This window comes from Dermacentor variabilis, chromosome 2, assembly GCF_050947875.1.
Source record: "Dermacentor variabilis isolate Ectoservices chromosome 2, ASM5094787v1, whole genome shotgun sequence".
In the NCBI taxonomy this organism is placed as follows: domain Eukaryota; kingdom Metazoa; phylum Arthropoda; class Arachnida; order Ixodida; family Ixodidae; genus Dermacentor; species Dermacentor variabilis.
The window spans coordinates 126661035-126679868 of record NC_134569.1 but is presented as its reverse complement, the minus strand read 5'-3'; the positions used below and the strand labels follow the sequence as shown (position 1 = coordinate 126679868).

At 44.0% G+C, this 18834-nt stretch overlaps 1 protein-coding gene across 9 annotated transcripts in view; it reads right to left on the bottom strand.

Moving 5' to 3' along the window:
* LOC142572672 (rho GTPase-activating protein 23-like) overlaps positions 1 to 18834 on the bottom strand; it is a 143043-nt gene that overhangs the window by 84515 nt on the left and 39694 nt on the right. For 8 of the 9 annotated variants that reach the window (XR_012826121.1, XM_075681957.1, XM_075681962.1 and 5 more), the window contains exon 2: positions 4315 to 4414. Coding sequence is in view for 8 of the 9 variants with exons in the window: in XM_075681957.1 (XP_075538072.1) it covers positions 4315 to 4362 (48 nt within the window). In the remaining variant the exon portion in view is untranslated. Of the gene's footprint in view, positions 1 to 4314; positions 4415 to 14298; positions 14476 to 18834 lie in introns of those variants that run through there. The other variant, XM_075681955.1, reaches the window with a different exon arrangement.

Sequence of the window (18834 nt, the reverse complement as noted above, 5' to 3'; positions counted from 1 at the left end):
CATCAAAACGTGGCTGCCACGGCTGGGCTCAAACCTGAGACTTCAAGCTCAGCAGTGAAAACCCACAGCCAATGGGCTACCATGATGGGTCACCAACTTACGCTTTCTGCAGAGACTGCAGTGGAGAACTTGCCATTGCAATGACATAACCTCACTAAGCGCTTGATTTTCTTTAGTAGCCATTTCAATGCCAGATGCACCCTTCATCTTGAATATGTTTGTGCGCAGCTTTTCTCAGCCTGGCTTCCTTGTTTCAGAATTCAAACTTTCAGGACAGGCATCGAACTTCACTCTGATCTTTATTCAGAACAAACAATCGCTTTATGTAAAACCAGAAGACCAGTGATCCTTATGATTATACACTAGCTAGCTCAAACCAAGATCCTGCTTGAGCAAGTATGTTTAGTTGCCAAAACAGCACTACATGAAAGATTTATGAATGGAATTCAAAATGAGAAAGTGTTTTTTTGAAAACAAAAGGATTACCACTGAAACAATTTATAAAAATAGTGTGCCAAAGAAGCCTAATCAACAATTTGTAATCCTGTCAAGGAAACAAACTAAAACCATGTTTGGCAACTACTAATGCTTTATTTGAGGCACAAGTGGTGTTTTGCATCCTGTTTGTGGCCAAATTCATGTACCACAATCACCCTGTGCCCACATAGCAGTGCTAGAACTGGCTCCATGTGAAATGTACATCCAGTGCATCTAAAGGCGTTATGCAAAAACAGGACCACTGCAAGTGTAAATTGCAGTTCATAAGAGATAGGGATGAAATAACTGAGAAGTGCACAACCCGAGAGCATCAAACAGAGACTATTAAGTTTTTATCTTGTTCTGTAAGGAAAGAGGTAAGTATACAAAAAAGAAAGAGCTCCAAGAAAATCCACAGCATTGAATACCAGCCCTTTTTTTACAACATAGCTGCCATTTACTGGCTTTTCCAGCAATGAGTCTTCAATTGAACTTGAGACAAAAAGATACTTCTTGATGGCTCATATATAAGGCATATATCAGAAACTGCAGTAATCACCAGTAAGCTATTAACTACTTTTTTTCTAAATAGTTCATTAATTTTAATGTTTTGCAAAATGTTGCAAGTGGGAAATTAAAGCCACTCAGGATGCAAAAGCATGTCCACTTAGTAGGCATCCTGTGACAAACACCGGTTTCGAGCCATATGTCCCACAAATCTTCAGAAGAATGCATTGATTTTTCATGTATCAGTTCCCCACAAAGCTATCTTGGAACAGCGTGGGACACAACTACATTGAACACCAATGTACATTGTCACTAAATTTGGGGACAGATGTCTTGAAAAGTGGTGCTGGTACCAGGATTACTGCTAAATTTATGTGCCTCGATCAGTGGCTGCCTTCATAATCCCAAACGGCAGCATGTGTCCTAAAATGATTAATGAAAAAGTGAGTTAATGAAAATTAATTAATTAAAAGAACACAAAATTATGAGCTATTCCACCTTGTGAAGGTGGATGACCAGTGAACCTGTGTAGCACATGACAAAGAGGTGACACAGAATTTTGAACAAAGGTACAAACACATTTATTGTCTTCATCAGTGGTCATTGTGAAGAAAGGAATGTACACACATTTATTTTTATACATCCACATTCATTCGTGTTACACATTCGTGTTTTCACTTCCCAATATACTGCGGCAAAGGATTTGAGACTAAAATCACCGCACCGATTGGCAGTGGGCTAGTGCCGCCAGCGCCTTTGCGAAGGGAGGGGCACTATGGGAACGCTGGCATGATGAGTGGCAGCGGAGCCAGCTGTGGAAGACGATGACAACAAATGCGCAAGCAGTGGCACAAGCGCATTCGTGCAGTTACGCTGAGGGGCACCAACGAGCCAGCTGCGGTAGAAGATGGCGACGAATACACAAGCAGTGGCACGAGCCATAGCTGATGATGCTAGTTTTTGCTCATACACATTTGTTGATGGAGACGAAAAATGCACGGAACCCTAGGCATAAACGGCTTCACTGTAAAACAGTAAACCAGTGCAAATTGAAAAGTACTGTTCCGAACTTTCTGCATCCGAATTTTTCTAATTTTGTGTTAAAAGGCCCTTCACCAGCCCCCATAGCAAATTTTGGTTAGACGCTGGAACTTGTTACGTGTCCTCTAGGGAGCGTTCTGCCACAAAAAATGTTCAAATTGGCTCCATTAATAGCCGAGATAGAAATATATCAGTGCCGCGAACCCATGATTTCAGCAGGCAGTCTCCGCTGCCAAGCAAGACGCTCTCTCCCCCTCGCCCCGCCTAGCCACCACAAGCGAAATTCTTTTCTCTGCACTTCCACTGACGGCGTCACGTGCGAGCTCTTGTCTCGTTCATGCAGTGCACAATTTTTTGTGCTGTGCACAAGGAAACATGACTAGCGGTGTAATTCAGTGGTACACGAATACTGAGAGAGAACAAGCGAATCGCAGAGCATAGTCATGCGCTGGAACACGGTAGAAAATGGCATAGTTTTGGTACCTGCACACGCGACCGCACGACCGTGGAAACAAGCAGACGAAGCAGAGGTACACCTCGCTTGCTTCGGTGCGAAGTAAAACAAAACACACACAGACATTTCGTTTGTGTGTTTTATTATTTCTCTAAACTTCAATTCACCAATTCCAGCAACAGGCCACACAAATAACAGATGTTGCCTTGAATAATTCTCGAAGTCACGTGTCACCACTAGCGATGTCACACTGTAGACACGAGTACGTCACCGTCCGGCTTGGAGCGCAGTTGCCACGAGGGAAAGGGAAAACGGCGTTCGTATTGAAATTTCATACCTTTCCGCGGCACGTAGCAATGTAATACTTTGCAAACATCATCGTTAGAGCGCATTGTATGTTCTGCGTTCGTCAGCTCAAAATGGCCAGACCTGGTGAGGGGCTCTTTAATTCCATATTTACTCTAACTTAACACGCACTTTTTTTTTTTTTTTGCAAATGGGTCCTAAAGTTACCTGTGCATCCCAATTGGATACAAGCCAAAACTGCATTCGCACCATTGGCAACAGCCTACCATCAAAGTAGTCAGAGGCATCACTGCCTTCCCAAGATGGCGTCGGAGCACGTTTTCATGAACATGCAGGAAGAAAACAGACTAGAAAAGAGCATTACATCACGTAGCCAGCCTCGACAATCCAACTCTTCGTGAAGACATTCTCTTCATTTTTTTTCCCTCTTGAATAGTCAATCCAACAAGTGACATCAGAGTCTCAGCGTGCTCGCTGGGAACATTTTGTTTCTGGTAGTTTTTAACCAATGAACGCTTGTTCAGCAGCTCTGCCTGCAGAGCACAGGTGGATCGGGAACACTAAAACACCTGCCGCATGCTGCAACGCGACAATAACTTGCTTGGCTGACTCATTTCGCTTCTTTCGCGTGGCGCAGTGCTCCCGTGGGTTCGTTCAGTGCTCGGCTGTGATCTGTGTGCTTGGTATCAATGGCCTATGAAGCACCATTTTTATTATGAAAGCTCATTAAAAAAAAGAAGTGTCCCTCCTGCGAATTCCTCAGAATTCTGCAGCAAAATTCTGCACACCCGATTTCTTCTGATCATGAACATGGGGGACATGCTATATTTTTTTTTTCCTTTATAAATCAGGTGCACATTACATTCAGGCGCACTTTTATTTGCTTACTTCAAACCTGCGAAAATTTAATGCTCGTTAGATTGGGGGTGTGTTAAAATTGGGCAAATATTGTAGGTTGATTATTAGAAAAGAAAATGAAAGCCATGGTCTCTCTAATTTTTTTTTTTCTGCACCATAACCCCAGTGCTGGTATATCAGTGTGACTATAGATTTCAAAATTTTCTCTTGTATTTGGCTCAGTAAAAGATCTTGCATTCCAGAGGAGCCAAAGGCCTAATTTGCTAAGCTCAGTCTCTGGTTCCTTTAGAATGCAATCGAGTCTATCTTTACTGATCAATAAATGAACTGAGCCCCGAGCAGATGCCAACAAAACCCCTGACATCAAAGTGAGCTGGTGTGGGAACTTCAAGGTCCATAGTTTCTGGCTTACTAAGCATCTCGATAGGAATGGCTTTTTTGCATACTTTACTAATACAGTTCAACTCTGGTGTCCCTTTAGAAGCTTGGTGCAAGTTAATGCACAATTTATAACATTACTATTAATTTTTGCCAGCTACTACGAATCTATGAAAAATGCTATGAATCCTTGCCAGCAAAAACATCATCTTGTATCAATTCTTACGCACTTAACTACTAAGACAGGCACAATCGAAGCAGCCCATATAATGAAGTGTCATGTGCTAACTCACTTGGTTTGTCCAGGACGAGATGTCACCTTCTCCACCCTTGGACATCATGCTGTCCACCAGTGGCCTTAAGACTAGAAACGGCTACGCTTCCCTCCCCATCCTGCACAAGACATAGAGAAAATACAAGAACAGTGAGTAACAATGACCTTCTGGGAACTGCATCACGCTGACTCATAACATTACACTCAGCCCACATCAATTCCAAAAAAGCTTGAGAACGTCACTGCCGAGAGGACCGGGACCAACTAGACTCGAGAGATGTTCTACCCCCAAAGGATAACTCAACCTTGCCTAATCTTACGGCTTAGAAAAAAAAAACAACGGAAGTTACCGACTTGAAAATTACCCACCACAATGAAAGTTAGCCTACCTCATATTTTCACTGAATTGTCTCTCAATTTTAGGTGGACTATCTCTCGGGATATTGCAGTAGGTTAACCGATTCCGAATGGTTAGCAGTTGGCTTTTGATGGTTTTCATAGTTTCTTGCTGGTTACTAACAAAAGCGGGCTGATAATCTGCTACAAAAATGCAATACCAGAATGCATTTTGTCTTCAGATTTTAACAATCTGCTTGCCCTCACCCCTGTCATTGCTATTGTTGATGGTTTCAAAAATTCTGTGGCCAAAACATTTTCTACAGACTCTCAATGTAACAGCTCAGAGCACGAAAATAAGGAATGAATGTAGCTGAGCTAGCAAGCCTCATCTATTTAAGAGCTTTTCAGCTGTGAGCACAGTCACTCATGTCAAGCAGGGGTTGTTTATTCATATCTAGTACTGCCTATGCAGCTAAGTCACATGCTAGAATTCAGATATTTAACCCCTGAGAGTGAATGCAATAAAATTATTGCGCTGGCTTACAGCACCTGGTACTGTGACCAACACCTTTAGATTTATATACAATGTTGTATACAGTCACACAGTCAATTTAAACAATTTGTTGTGTTTCCTGAAAACAATCTTCTAAATGGTGTGCCTTATAATGAGATCGTAATCTTGGTACAAGAAAGCCCACAATTTAGAAATGAAAAATCCCTCCAATTTGCAGGGAGGAAAAAGGAGTTCACTTATGCTGCAAATATTTCAAAGGATGGCTAGGATGTACATGAAACCACTAGGAACATGGGCAGAATTTAGAGCAAGACAGCTCCCCTATTCAATGTGAGCACAAGAACAGTAGCGTAAGTAATTAGGGGTGTAGGGTCCGAACCCCACACTCAATTCTTAGCCTACCGTATAATGCACGTATCAGATATTCATAGCATTCTGGAAAAAAAAAAAGGTGGGGAGGAGAAGAAGAAAAAAAACCACCCTCTGAAATAAAATCCTGGCTAACTCACAGCTGAGTATACTAACACAAACAGGAAACAAGGAGAGTACTGATGCATTTCAAGCAATGTAGGTCCTTTTCAGTTTTTCTTTCTTTTTTTTTTCTTCATGCAGTCAATGATGCTGCCAGTCAGTACAAGTTGCTCAATGTGTACTTGTTCTCCTCATATTATACTAAAAAACTATAACTATACATGAAAGAACTATACACGCTAGTGTCATAAGAAATGCAACAAAACATGAGCAAGATGCCTTCATTTCAGGCATCTATCAAAAAACTTGGGGGAAGAACAAATAAATAAAAAACGCAAGAAAATTAACTGCAGCGGTAACAGAGCAGCCCACTTTCCATCACAGACTTTGGAATGAGGTCTGAACAAGTAAACACATCAAAAGTGTGGCACATTCCTAAGAGAGCATGCCCTCCAGACCAGGCTCCACTGTCTCTTTTTATTTTGCTCAGCCTGTCTCCTTCAGGAATTTTCCAAAGTGTGTTTGGCAACTGCTAACAACGCCACAAACGACAGGCGAAGAAAGGTGCTTGCCCTCCCTCTTACTTTTTTTTTGTTTTTGTTTTTTTTCTTGCTGTGAGGCAAGTGACAAAGGGACACACACGGGCGCACACAATGTCTCTTAAGGAGCGGAAAGGATCATTTCCTCCTACTTGCTTCTGTTGTGTCAGGCTAAGAGAGCCATTGTCGAGACGAAATGGCAGCCTGCACAAGTTGTAATGGCCCTACGCTACACTTCACAAATACAAACGGGGCAGGAAAAAAAGGAAAACACAAGGAGGTACCAGGTCATGAAGAGAAGGGCGAGCCCAGAGGAAGTAAGCGAACACAGCCTGTCGTCAACAAACGCCCTTGTGAGAAATGGGACGGAAAGTTTATTCATGCACTGGCATGGCGGATTAACCATTGATACCTATGGTATCGTTCAAGGTTTATTGTTTAAAAATTTTTCTTCAAAAACAATCTTAATAAAATAGCACCAAGGAAAAAAGAAAGTATAAACACAGGGAATGTATACTCTGCGTTGTGTACTTTTGACACCAGAAATAAATGTATGACCAATCAACTAGATCAACAATTCTTTCAACTAGTTGTGTGCCTTAACCAGATAGCTTTGAGCCTGTTTACAAGTTTAGCAAGTTTTATTAATGCATTGGCATTCTTTGGGTACTTCACACACTTTCCAGAGGCTCATCTTTCTGTTTGTTTGTTTGCATGTATGTATATGACTGTTTTCCTGCCTACCTAAGTCACTGGGTAGTCCTCGGTAGAATGGCTAGTGCAAGCTGCTGTGCTGAGGTAACAGGGTTCAAAACCAACCATTGGACCAACATGGGTCACTGTAGATGCAGGATTGGTTGGCACCAATTGGGCACCAACTTGGGTCACTGGGTATGTGCCAGTAGGTGCGTACCGCTTTTCAATGAGTGTCTTTGATGCCAACTTGTGTAACTAGGTGCGTGGCACTGTGAATGTGCCATGTACAATGACGAAAAATATCCCTTAAATTTTTTCGACACTGAGTGGCTACATACCCTCATCACAAGGTTTCTTTGAGGACAGCAACCCAAAGCATTAGTGGATTGCACCACAAATTCTGCTGCATGGAAGCAACAGGGTTCCACAACAACCATAGGAACAACTTTGGTCACTGAGTATGTGGTAATGTGTGCATACGTGCCATTCTCCAACAAACCTCTTTCAAACCGACATGGGTCACTGTACACGGAGGACTAGGTAAGTACTGCTGTTCAAAGAAGCTCTTTGACGCCGACTTGAAGTACTGGGTATATCCCACTCGCTCTGTGTGGGTCTCCAATGAACCTCTTCGATGCTAACTTGGGTCACTGGGTAAAGGCCAGTAGCTGCATGCCGCTCTTCAGTAAATGGTTTTGATGTGAACTAGGCTAACTAGGTATGTGCCAATGGGAATGCTCCGCTCTACAATGATGAAAAAGATCCCTTAAACATCTCCGATGCTGAGCAGAATCAAGCCATCATCACAAGCGTTCCTCAAGGACAGCCACCCAAAGCCTTAGCAGGCTGCGCCACAAATGCACTGGGTATGTGTCGTTCTTCAATGAACCTCTCACCGACTTGGATTACTGAGCTGGAGCCAATGAGTGCGTGGCAAGCAAAACAATACTCGGTGTTTGAAGGCACAGGTGCAGCACGCTTCTCGTCTCGGAGGCCACGCGCTGATTTCTCGGCAGTGCCAATAGATGGCGCAACGCGTCCAGAAAAAAGCACAAGAAAGGAATCCAGTTGCCACATGACACGTTTCTCAGCATTTGCAAGCACCGGCAGGCCATGCAGTTCTGAGGCCACGTGCAAACTCCCCGACGGTGGCGGCGCTCGATGGCTCCGAGTGTTCCTAGGGACTCGCAAAGAATGAACCCCACTGCAGTACATGCCTCTTACATAACTCGTTTTGACGGTGGCAATACATTGTGCCTCTATATTGGTTAAATTCTAATGTATTACCGTCGACAGTCGTCGAGAGGTGGGTTCTGCCACATGTTTTTTGTAAAGGAACAGGGGCAGAAAGGAATGTCTAGAGGTGACAAGGTAACTACAGATAGCCTCGTATATACGTGCTGTCAATTAATGTTTGTGTTACCCCTGTATTTGCATATCACCATCATTTTTAAGGTATTTCTACAGGCAAGCTCAGCTTTGGGCCAGGATAATGCAGTGATTTTATTCCAATGCTATTCCTTTTCAGAATTTGTTGCTGGTACGAGCAACGCTCAGCCCCCCTTATCAGTGAGATCAGCTACCTCTTAGCAGCTGATGATAAGGAAGAAATAGAATCATGTGAAAGGAATATTAACATTATACTAGATTGTGCTTTTTATACTTTATATTATACTAGAGGTGACCTGCTACAGGTGATTCAGTTCAGGTGTTGTGCTACTCATGACTATTATGGTTGTCGTTATTAAATTTTTCATATCCTAAACACTGCACTGTGCTCTAAGCACTAGACAGAGAATGGACAGCAATTAAAGTGGAGCTAAGGCCAAATCAATCCTAAGCTGTGCAAAACAATAAACACTTTGATACTGCCTTTTCTTATTAATCATCATTATCTACAACACGATTGCCCATCAGCCAGTGAAGTTCAACATAAAGAATTCGGGGGGGGGGGGGAGCAGAAAGCATCAACTAAACAAAAAAAAGACAGAGCACAAGTAAAGATAGCGTGCCAATCATAAATCCTGGTGAAACCAACATAGCCACTGCTGCCCATAGCAGCAGCTGAGGCAATAGCGGCACCGAAATAGCTCCTGCCAACTCAGGAATTGGAAAACCCTACTTTTGCAGACCAAACAAAATGTAAAAAAAGTGAATTGTGCGGCCAGCAGTAACACCAAGCAAGTCAATGTGGCATAAGCAAAAAAAGGTTTCATTTGTTCAAGATCAGTCGTCCTATTTTCAAAATCCAGCCTCGTGAGCTGTGTGTACTATTGTGATTTGTGTTGAACTATATGTAAGCATTCTAGCTGCCTACATTTACAGATGACAAGATGCAGCCCTTTCTCTCTCTCATGGGAAAGTTGTTCTATTTGCACAAAACAAAATGTGTTGTGGCAGCCAATCTGGTGAGAATAGGCTGCCATGTATTGAACATATATAGCTGAGTGAGTCAGCAAATGCTGACATAATACAAAAGCTTATCACACAAGCTCTCTTTATCAAGCACATGCACTGTCTTTTAGGCGTATGACTACAACAAGCTGACAACACTGCCATGAGGAAGCTCAGCAGAGGATTGTGGCCACAAAGAAAGAGCTGCTGTTCAAGAGCCGCTGTTATATCAGGCCAGCAAAAGCCTTGAAGGTTTAACGACTCAAGATAAACTAAGCAATAAACAGGGCAGACACACAGATGATAAGGAAAAGGAACACAATGTGCTGCGAACGAATGAGTGACACCAAAACAAGACCCATGAAAGCCGAGCAAGTGCTCATGACAGATGTGAAGGAAAATGTAGTTGAAGGATAAGCACGTGTGGGCAATATTTCTGATATATTTGACCAAGTGACCGCCACAGGAGTTTACTCGTGCCTCGAGGCCTGGCATCAACAGCTCAAACTTCCTGCAAGTTAAAAGCTTCAAACAAGCCTCTTATCTACTATGGAATGCACAATGACACTCAGTTGCCACATGCCGATAACTTAGTTTCTAGCCATTAACTAGTAATAAGTCAGTCAACATTCCACAGCATGTGCCTGTAATAAACAATTCTCTCAAAAATGAAAAAGCATTTTTGCAATTCTTATTGGGCATTGAAAACTTTACTTGTTGCATAGCCTTAATGCAGACCTTCCTGTCAACCTTGATATGTATTTGAAACATGCTGGAGTCGAAGCCAATAAATACTAAAGTTTAGGGAAGAATATGAAAAGTCTTACTAGTCAAAATGTTGACTATGCATTAAACATTTGCAAACTTTGTTCTAGAAGGAAGCTGGGAACCGGCAATATGCTCTAATGTCGCAGCTAGAATAATCTGCACAACAGACAAATGGAAATATCCATGAAGTTAACTTATGAAATATCAATCGCCTTATCAGTTGCCATTATGCACTGTCTCCATCCTGTCAATGGTGGTACTGTGGTTAGGTCTAAATAATTGAGTGAGTACGAAAGATCAGGCTCTGAAAAAATGATCAGAAACTGTATTTGTACTTTTCTAAACTAACTTGACTGGGCTGAAATGAAAAATCAAAAATTTACTGTTGCCTTAACAACAATCATAAACAAGCTCCAAAAATTCAGCATTTTATGACAAGCTTATAAATGTTGGCAGCTAAGCTTAATGCCAAACCATGCAATACACGTCATTATTTACAGAGTGTCTTCATGTCCAAGTGAGCATCTCAACAATTCCACTCCTCTTGACAAAACACTACCATAATCCAAGCTGTGGCTACTTATATCATTAAGGGTAAGATTGCCAACCAAGAGGAAAATTTTACAATGGTGCTGTTACTTAATCAAAAGTCAATCTCTACAGCCCGCTTGGTTTTTCTAGTATCATAGCTTTCTCATTTGCTCATGGTTGTAAAAAAGAACGAATGATGTAAAGTGTCTGCTTTTCCTCAACTTGGTAAGTCAATTTATGTTTCACAATCACATCATACACTTTCTTAACACAAAGTTATCTTTATTTCTTGTAAAACTCTATGTATTCCTCCTCTCCCTGTAGGAAGCGAGTGATAGAGACAGCAAGCAACCCAGCGATGCAGTTTCTTTTTTTTTTAAACGTGTACTGGCTTTCTTAATGTGACCAACTCTAGAAGTTCGCTAAACCGGGAATATGTCCTGCACGCAGGTTGGTAAAAGTACTACTCCAGTACACATAAAAGACCTAAACAAAACCTCAATGTTTGCATGTGACAAGAAACCGGCACTTTATAACCGATTTTTCTTTTTCTTCATATATGCAGTTATGCTGGGCAAATTAACCTGGCCAGTGTCCCCATGACCCATAGCTCACATGTATTAATACCATAGCATATTGAAAAAAGAAGACCGATCTTGCGATTAAACTAAAAAAAGTAATCTGAAATGTGACAAATGCCATTGCTACCTTCCCATCTTCAACCCACCTTCAAATGACTGAATATGTGAACGTGAACTGCACATGACCATTTGTGTCCCTTTTACTCAGAGGTAACCTCCACTAAACACATTGTATGATAAGGAAATTGCAACCAAAACAGGCCATCCAGCAAAAGGGTCATGGATGACAGATGCAATCCGAAGGATTACTCATCTGGCCTTGGCCAAAACAAGGCGTGTAGATGGGCTACGAGAGTGCAGGCTCTGAAGATATGATGCAGCAAGCCCTTTGAGGTCCCCTACTGACAGTGCACTCAGTCAAGAGACAGGCTTTCTAACTTGCCAAAATCCTCCAGAGAACGGCTGGCAGCTATTCATTTTGCCCTTCCACACTACTGACAGATAGTTTGCCTGTCAGACCCTTGAGTGCGAGCCAAGAGTGTCGATCAGGCATGACCGCAAAGGCATACAATGCGGCAGCGACGTAAGGAGTCTTTTGTTCTTGAAGGTAGGTGTCTCGTGTAAGTGTTGGCACAGTTGTGCAAGATGTACAGGAACAACTATGAGCGCCTACTTCGCTTGAAAAACAAGCTTGACGGCAAATGAGCATTGGCCATAGGACTAACGTTAGTCTGTAGTAGTGGAACAGAGAATGTACAAGGAAGAAATTACATTGCAAAACCTTAAACTTTGCAAACGGTAAAGACTGAGTTGTGCATCAAGTCAAAGATAGTATACCAATAACATTATACGAGTCGCACAAAATTTCAAGCATGACATCTCTAAAGTGTGTCAGCCAAAGCAAAAATGTTCAGTATTGATTGCAAACAGAAATTGGTACATGACAGTGCATGCTATAGCAAAGCACAAACTCATTGATGCATCATTTGCTCATATCTATAACTTTTCAAGCAATCTCTCCTTAAATATCCACATCAAACTGAATAAACTCTGTATCTCCTTAACTGAAACAACCATTGGTTGTTTGTCTGCAAGGTTTTATTGTTAAGTGCCTTTCAACATAGTTCAAGAAAAGTATTACTTCACAGGCTCAAGCTGCCACTGGGCACCTACAAAGCACAAAATCTCAAGATAAAATGCATGTGATTGGCTCAGAAACCTATTGTCACTGTGCTATATGCTCTCACTCAATGATATGTAGTGCCAATGCAAACAAATAGCAGTGGCAAGTGGATACCATAACACCACAAGTTGCAGGGAAACTAGCTTACTCACTCCCTTGCTCACAAGACGCAGATGCTGAATCCCAATTATTGCAAAGCACAGAAATCAGCATCAATACATACAGCAAAGCATGCAGCAGTCAAACACCACCATTCCCCTGCCTCCTTGCACAATCAACTGCATTGATGCTTCCCTCACAGGCAAAGCATAAACACTCACACTGCAGAATGATGCTGTGACACACCTGACAGAGTGCTGTCAGGAATGCCACACCACATGTGTGGTGGCTACCCAAACGTCCTCAACAAATGGGCATGTCCTCCTGCTACACTTACTAAGCACATTTCCTATGTCCCTCCCTTCTGCCCCCACTCCTTCCCTGCTTGTGGATGAGAACCCAAACAGCTATGCCCCACACCCTGGTCAGTTGTAACTTCTCATGCACCACATTCAGGAGCTTTCCCAAACACAAAGCACCACATAATGTGGTAACAGCACCAAAAGCAGCCATTTGTAAATAAAGTTGAAACTCTTTGTTAAGCCGATCATCTCTTAAACATGCAGAACAGGCGATATGGCACACTAAGGTATGCAAGCACTTTCACATCTCTCTCTCTCTCTCTCTGCGCGGTAAGTGACTGTGTGTGGAGCGTTTGAATGCACGGGTAATTACCAACTGATCCCTACCCTTGAATGTGGGAGCAATGACACCTTCACCAAGGGTGGGAGGCGATGGCCTTGCCCGGGTCCTCCCTATTGTCAGGTCTAAATACCTACGACGAACTACCCACAATGGCAAGAACTTTTCACATGGTCAACAACCTATGCAGAGACAGTGGCAAGAATTCCCCAAAGGGAGAGCAGCCCAGTCGTTGAAAGCTCCTAGAGGCCAGCACAGTGACAACATAGAATTTGACAGAAACGCTTCTTTGACGAAGTGCTTGTAAATTGCCAGTGCATGTGTCACTTCTGGTATTCTATGAGACCGGGCCAGCGGACAAATTCCACAGAAACATGACGAGAGAAATTGGAGGCACTGATGCACCATGGAATCGCTAAGAGCATGAGAATCAGAGAGAGAGAGAGAGAGAGTGCCGAATACTTTCCTAAAGTCTAACAACTCAGCTAACGAGATTAGGCACAACCCAGTAGGTGGCAGCTTATATTCAGTTGTAACCTCACTGGCTAGGGGAATGAGGAGGCGGGCAAGAAGTTTCTACCTCCCCTTTTTATTTGTTTACAGAAATGCATTTAAAGGCTGTATGGAACCCATTCCTTTCAGCCTAGGCTGTAATCATTAGACTGATAGATCAGTAAGACTCCATATAATGCAACGCTAGTTTGGGCCTAACCACTTAGCGGTCGAACAGTGAGACTCAGTCGGTCGTATGTAGGGACAGTTGTCCTAGGCTCTAACTTAGGAAAAGTAGAAGAGTAAGGTGCTGTTTATTTCTCTGTTTATCATCCATCTTCTTCTGCAAACTTTGCATTTGACTGTGTAAATATTTTCGCTGCAATATATCTAGTTTGTCACCTCCGACCTGCCTCCTGCTTCATCAATGCCGATTATCACCTTGAAGAGACTTGATCAACTTCAAGGTGAAAGAACACAGTTTACACTCTTTCCCTGTCTCAGTCAATGGCAACATATTTATACACTCCACTATTCTTTAACTAAGTACAACCAACAACAAAAAACAAAACAAAAGTCTTCATCTGGATAAAAATGTAGCTTGTGTGCGCTAGTTTGCTTTTCGGTTCGTACACGATTCGCTCCTTGCGCGGATCCGACAGTAAAGAGTGAATCAGCGTTAAAAAAAACGGGTGTTGCGCGCGGCGCACGCTCTCCAACATGCTGCAGGCTAGAAGAGCAGGGAAGCGGCTACCTGCAGCTGTGGTCACCCCCTTTCTCTTTGGGCACCGTTGCACGCCGGCCGGCTTCTGCTCGCAGGCCGTCATCTGCTGGTGCGTGCGCTGATCTCCAGCAGCGGCGGCGACTGGGTCAGGCTTAAAAATAAACCACCACTACCACCACCGGCGGTTGCCGCGGTGCCGCGCGCCTTCCTCTCTTCCTCTCCGCCCGCTTCTTTATTTTCTTCGTCTGCGTTAGCGCACTCTTTTCTGTAGTCTTCGCGATCGGGCTCGTCTCGTGCAAGAAGGGTTCAGCACTCCGACTCCCCCACAGCCGCAGCGCAGCGTCCGCCACGCGCCCTCCCTGACGTCATTTTTGTGTTCCTGCTTTCTTCGAGGCCTTCACTCGCTCCGCTATGCCCGCTCTTCCGAGTGACTGGCTGCCGCCGCCGGCTCCTCTGGTTACGCAGTGAGCGCGACACACTCCTGTCGCGAATCGGGGCCACCCCAGCTAGCCTGCCTGCGCCAGCCGGCTTGCTTTGCTGGCCGACCGGGTAGCCTGTGCGAAGCACTGCAGCCCGCCGCCGCCATGGTTCTCGCGTGACCTTTGAAAGCCCCGACCGCACGCATAGGGAGTCCCCTTATCTGTGCTGGACCATTCTAGTTTTGGTTTTGGTGTGCGCAGCTGTGCTGAGGGTGAAAGTTGAAGCTGTTATCAAAGCGACAGATAAACGGCAAACACATGGGACACATTTCTGGCGTATCATCGCGCGATGGGCACGCTGAATGTGCTTGTAATACCCCTATCATAAGAAACACTAAAGCCAACAAACACTGACACCAAGGACAACATAGGGGAAATTACTTGTGCTTAACGAAATAAAGAAACGATAAATTAATGGAAATGAAAATGAATGAAAAACAACTTCCGCAAGTGGGGAACGATCCCACAACCTTCGCATTTCGCGTGCGATGCTCTACCAATTGAGCTACCGCGGAGCCCTTTCCCCGTCCGCAGGTGGGCCCACCTGTTGCAAGTTGTTTTTTCATCCACTTTCAATTCCATTAATTTATCGTTTCTTTATTTCATTTATTAAGCATTGAGCACAAGTAATTTCCCCTATGTTGTCCTTGGTGTCAGTATTTGTTGGCTTTTTATGATATGACTAATAAAAATCGGGCCTCTCGGTTAACCCCCTTTCTTCTCGCTTGTAATACCCCTGTCACACAGGCACCCGCGAACACAGGCACCCGCGAACTCCATTTAACTCCTTTGTCTTTACGTCAAGGGAGTTGCGCTCCCTGTCACACGGTCTCCCTTGCGTCAAGGGAGTTCAATGGAGATTTTGGTGAAGGGAGTTCGGCAATGACCATTACGGCTGAATGGACTACTCCCGTTCCCAGATGGCTACAGTTGCGAAAAAAAAAAAAAAAACCACGCTAACCAATCGTCCCAACTGGCTCAGTTACAAATTTTAGCACTATTATTATTTTTTGCCTTGGTTTATACATCACCTAATGGGAGTTTTTAATGTGTTCTAAAGGAGATAGCGCCTACACCCTCTACACCAATGCTTCGCCATGCCGCATGGGGGAATGTCGTCCCGCTATTTCGTTTATTTGTTCGCTTCGTCGCTCATCTGGAAGCAGTTGAGCTCACCTCGAATACACGCATGATTACACAGCACAGAATCACAACTCGAAGCGCACCGGTCTTTTTTTTTTTTTTTTTTGCGATGAAGGCTTGCCCTTAAGGCATAATTCGTGGAGCGTATATCTGTATTATATGTGTGCTGTGAGGCCTGTGTTGTGTATGAATTGAAGCAGTGTTTTGTGGAATCTGTTGTCATGTATCCAGCGGTCATAGCTGGTTGTCACACTGTAGCGGAGGCCGGCTTGCAGTAGGAGACGCGAGCGTTCCGATTGTAAACCCGTACATGTCCACCGGTCGAACAGCGTGACCCACGCTGCCCACGCACGAAAGCAAGAGCGCATTGTGACCAACGTCGCTTTCAACTTCGCTATGCTTGGAAATTTAACGTGACCAAACGGGTGCTTGTTCTTTCGTTTTCAAGCTTCAAGCACATCGAGGGACATTTGACAGGTTTGTACATCCAGCGGCACAGTAACAGCTGTAATTTTACATAAACACCTCCATAATGTCTTTAATCGAATAGACATCAAATCGATCACACTTACACCTCCCCCACGTAGAAAAATACAGGGGTGTTGACAAGTACTCCCCCCCCCCCCCCCCCAGGAAAAACCCTCGCGGATATTCCACGTTCGTGCGGCATGCAAATCGTCCCGATTTGGAGATAAATGGAACATGCACGCTCAAATAATCTATCAAGGACGCTCCGTGGATACTGGTCCGGACCTTTTGCGGACCGCACGTGAATCGTCCCCTTGAAGGCTTTGTCTTTCATCAGTTTCCGCGCGACAATCCGAGACTATTTTATTGTGCGCAGCTTATGTGTAGCATCATGTTCTGCGTACTTTCTGACGCAATTTACTTTGAAAACTTCGGCTAGTTCATTGTGCTACTTGCGCCGGGGCAGCAGCCTGCCTAGAAAAATGAGGAGTGCGCCGCATTTTCTCACGCGCGCATTCATTGTTACTGCGCTATCAACAGTGCACACTAAAGGAATAAGGTGCCTCGATACCGAGCCCGGCGACGCTGCCATCGAGGAACCCTATAACGGGAACAGTGAGGAACACCGTCTAAAAAAGGAAAACACAAAGTGACACGAAGAAGCGCGAACTACCAGCTGATTTGTTATAAGATCAAATCCCATTGTTCTACTGAACACAATGACGCATTGCGACTGCGGGAACAAGTGTGGAATCAACAGATCCGGTCAGATCGCGTCCTCATAGTTTTGCACCCCTATACTTCTTTTAGTATCTTCTGCGTGTACGTGCGTATATAATTTCGGTGTCAGCGAGCATGATGGAAGATGAGCCCCAAGGGCTTGTCTTTTTCTTCTTTTATTTCTAGCGCCTCTCGGAACTTAAGTCTGCAGTGAAGCCCTGCCCACGCCTTTATAACCGCCGGCCACTGTTCCTCCGCGAGGCTGCATATAGTTCGTACTTTGAGCTTTCCCTGTTCCTAAATAAGGCAGTAAACACAAAAATAAAATTATAATCGCGTAATTTTACACGTTTTAACTCGTCTATTATAGTGGAACGGTGAAAGCCGAACTCTCTATTGAAATGAAATAAAACGCTTGCTTCGCTGCGGCTATTTATTGTCAAGTTTCACTTCAGTTGGCAGTGAAGTTTCATGAGTAAAACGGGGTCAGCAGTGAAATGACATGTACCGTGGACTTTTGAAGAGTTAAATGCTCAGGCTCCATACACTTTGTCCATGTCTGTTGCACACCTCATCGCTTCCGCCTATGAAAACACTCAAGAACAGCAGACGCTCCGGAGGTATCAAGTACGATGCCATATTGAAATGGTCGCATGACGACGATTTTGTTTGCTTCTGTGATTGGCTGGCGGAGTAACAACCCCGGTCCGTGTGCCTTGGTTGCCAACTGGCGTTCTTTTTTACAGTTGTATCCTACTACACTCAAATATTCTTTTTTTCTTTAGCAATTACTGTTGTCTTTGTTTGCGTACATATTGCCCATTGTACAATGCATTGCCAAATTGCAGGATCGCTGGACACGCCGATCTCCTGGTACATGTATCAGTGCTCTCTAAACCTACCATTGAGACAACGTCCCGTAGGCACACATACCTTGCTGCGTGAAGGTGGCATCTTGCAGATCACATTGCATACACACAATCTACGAACGTTTGCGCATGCTTCATGCCACATGCTCCTTGAAAATGCTCTGCATCAGAATATACCTTTCTCCCACAAGCCTCTTAGCTTGAGCGGCGCAAAAAACATCGCCTTACAGCCACTTTATATTTATCTTTAGATGTGACAGGTTGTGCACGTAAGGTAGAATGACCAGTCCCTCATTACAGCGAAGCTGCATATGGCTAGTATCCCCGGATTCTTCCGTGTCCGTCGACAGAAAACTATCATCATCAATGGCTCATATCCGTGCAAGCATTAAGCGCACCCACCTCCGTAAGCAAGCAAACAATGCAATGGCTCATAGCCCCGTAAGGCAAAGGCTGCAAGCACTCAGCAGAGCGAAGCGAACAGTAGTTACATTCTTTGGAATCACGCATACAAAATACATAACAGCATGTCGAAAACTATCATCATCAATGGTTCATACCCCCGGAAGCAAGCAAAAAAAATGCAATGGCTCATGCGCCCGTAAGGCAGAGGTTACACAAGCAATCAGCAACTTGAAACGAACAGTGCATGCAACGTACAGAACAGCATACGTTTCAATAAAGAACAGGCATCCGAACCACATAATTGATGATAAGGCGCTCATGATGGCAATGCAAAGCACGTAGCGCTCCCCGCATATGTTTCCCGGTAAATATTACTGTTGTGCAAGCTGTCGCGGTGACGCCGGCTTGGGACGTGGGCTGTGGCATCCGTAGCCTTTCGTATACAAAATTGCCAGCTTACAAGATACACCCTGAAGGACGCA